This window comes from Macrobrachium rosenbergii, chromosome 25, assembly GCF_040412425.1.
Source record: "Macrobrachium rosenbergii isolate ZJJX-2024 chromosome 25, ASM4041242v1, whole genome shotgun sequence".
Classification (NCBI taxonomy): Eukaryota; Metazoa; Arthropoda; class Malacostraca; order Decapoda; family Palaemonidae; genus Macrobrachium; species Macrobrachium rosenbergii.
The window spans coordinates 33961910-33966909 of record NC_089765.1 but is presented as its reverse complement, the minus strand read 5'-3'; the positions used below and the strand labels follow the sequence as shown (position 1 = coordinate 33966909).

At 39.0% G+C, this 5000-nt stretch overlaps 1 protein-coding gene across 1 annotated transcript in view; it reads left to right on the top strand.

Moving 5' to 3' along the window:
* The window catches only part of LOC136852219 (macrophage mannose receptor 1-like), a 102254-nt gene that overhangs the window by 56998 nt on the left and 40256 nt on the right, over nt 1-5000 (top strand). The window contains exons 19-21 of the mRNA XM_067126667.1: nt 417-574; nt 2891-2956; nt 3312-3387. Of these exons, the coding sequence (XP_066982768.1) occupies nt 417-574; nt 2891-2956; nt 3312-3387 (300 nt within the window). The remainder of the gene's footprint in view (nt 1-416; nt 575-2890; nt 2957-3311; nt 3388-5000) is intronic.

Below are 5000 nucleotides of genomic sequence, written 5' to 3'. Positions count from 1 at the left end.
TATACGTTTGAAGAAAATATATTCCAGCTTGCTTGACAAGAGTTCACTATGACTGTTACTGAATAATTAATAGGTTTCTCATTTAGAGTCCTTATAACATTCTGTTAACAGCCTAGTTTCAGAAGGAATTTATTTGGATTCTCTGAAGTCGTTTTCAAAGGATATGACTTGGGTTTTTAATCACTGAGATTACTTGATATGAGTCAACTATGGTGAACTCTCCTCCTCCCGAGAACATCTAGACCCACTGAAACTGTAGGCCATCGAAGGGCCATCTTGGCTGAATTGTTAAATTTTCTTATTCCGTAGCCTTTTCTTCTAACTTACATGTCTGACTTAGAAAGAAACGACCTTTATTTTCTCATATGAACGAATAATAGACACATGACAGACACGCTCTCTACTTTCCAACTCAGAATTCGCTTCGTCAACGTACAGCAACGTTTGGTTAGGACTGCACGATGATAACCATGGCAACGATTGGCACTGGACAGACGGCACCGTCTTACGTGAGTACACCCAGTGGGCACCAGGACAACCAGACAACGATGGTGGCATTGAGCACTGCGGACAGGTTGGTCAGAGAAATGGGAATTAAAGAAAGTTGTATGCATATTTCATTTAGCAAAGAGCAAACGGAATGGCACCAAACTTTACATAACCTAGGGAGAGATGGTGTTGGTAGGTATGGAATAACTGGAGTAAAAGAGAAAGGAAAGTCTCTTGATATACATAAGTATATGTGAAAAAGTCAGAATGGGAGGAGAAGGGTTTGTTAAAAATGTAACTAAAAAGTAGGTGGAAGAAAAGTTGATAGATGTAATGGTGAAAAGAGGAATGGCTTGAAGTATATCTTATCATTATTTTGTTGAAGCAAAAGTTAGGACAGATATAAGTTTGAGAAGGACAGCAAGGAACGAACAAATGTCCACAAATGTAATTAAAACAAAATTAATTTGATAAGTAGTGAGGAGAGCATGGGAATACAACAAGTAAAAATTGCGCCGAAGAAACTTCGGCGCAATCGAGTTTTCTGTACAGTGTATACTCAAGGCCACCGAAAATAGATCTATCTTTCGGCGGTCTCGGTATAATGCTGTATGGGCTACGGCCCGGTGGTGGCCTGTCCTATATCGTTGCCAGACGCACGATTATGGCTAACTTTAACCTTAAATAAAATAAAAACTACTGAGGCTAGAGGGCTGCAATTTGGTATGTTTGATGATTGGAGGGTGGATGATCAACATACCAATTTGCAGCCCTCTAGCCTCAGTAGTTTTTATTAAAATCTGAGGAGGGACAGAAAAAGTGCGGACGGACAGACAACGCCGGCACAATAGTTTTCTTTTACAGAAATCTAAAAATGGATGAAAAATGGGCTATGGCTTAAGACTTGTAGACAGGAGTAGTATTTGACGAGTATGTAAAATTTACGGGTGGGGCCATAGAGCCAGGAGGCAGTATTTGTAGGTATAGGAGAGTAGTGTGACTGAATAGCTGACCAAGGTGCGTAAGGTATGCCTGAATGAAGCTAAGGCTCAAAAGGCACATAAGAGAAGGACTATTCTTGAATAGAGGTAAAGGTGTTGAGTGTGTTCAGATAGTATGGCAGAAGCACGGTTTATGTTAGTATTTGCTGATAGGAGAGTGTTTCATTTGGTCCATAATTTGGTCTGAAATAATGTTTCCACTTCTGTTTGGTATCTTTATGAATGGAGTGCTGCAAGAAGTTACACATAGGACCATTTAGGTAGATGCAAAGTTGTGCAATGATAAAATAAGTTACTGAATGGCTGATGTTGGGAGATCATCCAATGCCGACTTGGGACACTGAAAAGAAAATGCAGAAACTTGAAAAGGTTTGCAAATGGAGAAATTTAAGAAAAAATGAGTATGGTTATGAGGCCAAATGGGATCAAACGTGAGGCAATGATTGTTAATATGGATAGCAGAAGAATGGAAGTTGTTGACTTGTTTAGATGTTCAGAAGTAATTATAATGGATGACAGCAGGATGGGAGAAGAGGTGAGTCATAGAAAAGGTGAAACCAGGACGTTAACAGGGTGTGTGGAAAAGATTATAGAAGCCTAGGTGGGAAAGGTATGAAGGGATTGTTGATCAGCCCTCCTGTCAGGAGGGATATATCGATCATGGAGAAAGAATGTACGACAATAGTTTGGAAAGAATGTACAATTCGTAAGAGAAAGGAGAGGATATGCTAGAAAGGGATGGACAGATGAAATTGAACAGGTAATGGAAAGGCAGTGCCTTAATAACCAGAGAAGCTGAGTGCTTCTTGTGTGTGTGTGTTCGATGCTACGATCATGAGCTTTGTGTAGACATACGATGTGCCTAAAGTTGTGGAAGGTTTCTTCACAAGGGTTCACCCAAGATTTAATATTTAAAGTATGGATATGACAGAGAGTACTGTCTCATATCTTCCCTGAGTCAACCCTGAGTTTGAAGCACAATGTTATAAACACATCTTCATGAAAGCGGAAGGAAACGCACAACAAGAATTGTATGGGTCCACCTTTGAAAAGTTTTCGTTTTCTGTAACACTTTTAACCGAGAGTGGGTGCAATCACAAATTTAATAGGCAGACTTAGGTATCTCAATAGGACTCCATATGACCTGAAGTTTGTTTTGTGAATGTGATAAAGAATGCATTAAAACGCTCAACTAATTTATAATAGAGTTCCATCTGCTTAGTGAACTGCTAAATCATGTGATTTTGAATGGAATTTGGAAATTAGAAGTGGCAAAGTCCCAATAATATCAAGTAACCTCACATTAAAACGCCCGGGTACACAGTCTTTTTATTCACAAAGTATTCTTTGTTGATGGCATATTCTCCTTTCCTTTTTTATATTTTGTTTATATGCAACAGGACCTTGCCGCATTTAACATATTGCAGATCATGTTCACTGGTGTACTGAGTAGAACAGGAGAGCTCGTAATTCTCACGCTCAGTGAACATTTACATATCCATACAACAGCAACATTAACAGTTAATGTTAATCCAAATTCAACTGTTAATGTTAATCCCAATTCAATTCAACATCTGAAATGGAATTAGCCTTTGGCCTAAAAATCCGTTCGATAATTACTTGTGTGTGTGTGTGAGTCAGCATTATATCTTAAGGAAGACTGAATTGTAACGGTTTCTTTTTGGAGTAGTTATTAATAATCATTAATATTTCAGTATTTCGTCACTTTCATCTGTATTGATGACTTTCACTGTTTTATGATTTATCTGCTACACCATGAAACTCTTTATTAATTTACCGAATCAACCTTCACCTGTGCAGACGAGCATGACTGGAGACGGATGGAGTGATGTTCCCTGCAGCACTTCGAACCTCTTCGTGTGCAAGATCACTGCCAGTAAGTGCATAGTGAATTTGGTAAGTGCTGCGGAATATAAACATTCCGTTTGGAACCTCACCCAACAAAGCGAAGAAAAGATTATGATACAATCATCTGTACACTGACGAAGGAGCAGTTTCGTGCAACTGTGGGTGTGGGAAATGGTTGAGATATGTGTACATGGCTACTCTATATATTTACGGATGGAGTAGGGCGAGAAGGCAGGGAAAGGACATTAGACGTGTGAGGAAAGTTGGGGTAGAAAAATGGGTTGTAAATGAATGCAAAATAGTTGATGTATGCAGATGATACAGCAATGATAAGGAGTCAGTGAAAAGAAAATGTAGAAACAAGTGAAAAATGAAAGCGTCTGCAAGAGCTGAAAGTTTGTAGTAAATGTGTGTGTGTGTGTGTGTGTGTGTGTGTGTGTGTGTGTGTGTGTGTGAGAGAGAGAGAGAGAGAGAGAGAGAGAGAGAGAGAGAGAGAGAGAGAGAGAGGTTATTAGGGAATGTAGAAACCAGGACGATGGATCAAAGAATACTGATAAGGATGGTAACTGAAGGGAAGTGGTTGAATTGTATCTGTACTTTGGAGTAAATAAATTGAGGATGACGGGATTAGCGAAGAGGTGAGTCACAAGGCACGAAGGAAGGAAGGAAGGAAGGAAGGAAGGAAGGAAGGAAGGAAGGAAGGACGGTAGAATGGTTTGCAAAATATTTGGAAAAGACTCGGAGTATGAAAGCTAAGGCGGGTAGTAAATAATAAGGCCAATTTTCCTTTATAGGCGTATTTCTTTTTTATTTTTTTATTTTTTACAGTATGTCTGGCCCAGTTGCTAAAGTAAAACCAGATGCCCTCAGTACAGACTTTAAAGTATGTAGCTAACCCTTTCGTTGTACAAAGAAGTGAACATTTTCATCATGGCACTGTACTTGACATTAATTTCTTTGTAGCTGGAGAACAAGTGTCCTTCCATCACTTTCAAACCCTGTCTATGTTATAAACTGATGTTAATATAGGTACGGGATTCTTTGTTGTACGTCAGATATCATCTCGTTTCATATCAGGAATCAGCATTCTTAACGCCCGAATATTCATGGAAGATGAATTCCCCTAAACCAAAACTAATCTTCAGACATTTAATATCTACTTCATCCATCTTGAGCAACTCAATTTCTAGATAGGACGATAGGAATTCAGACATATATCTAGCTATGAAATCACGTTCCATTGCTTACTAAGTTGGGATGAGTTTTAACCAAAGTTTTTCGCTATGGAACTTTGATCACAGTTACCAATAAACTGGCCTTAACAACGACAGAAATGCCTGTTGGAGCTATACCGAGTATATTGCCAAAAAAACTGCACAGGATCTCTTGTCAACAGAAGACAATTATGAAACTGACACGTGTAAACGCAGACGCAATTACAACACGCTAACTATACTGATTGGCCTATCCTATTTCAGTTACTGTATATACTCAAAGATTAGTCCTGTTGAATTCACAGGTGTATTTTTCAGGGGAATTTACATCTCACGGAAACATTTTCTGCCTAAATCACCAACATGAATGGAAGTAGTTAGGAATAGAGAGAGAGAGAGAGAGAGAGAGAGAGAGAGAGAGAGAGAG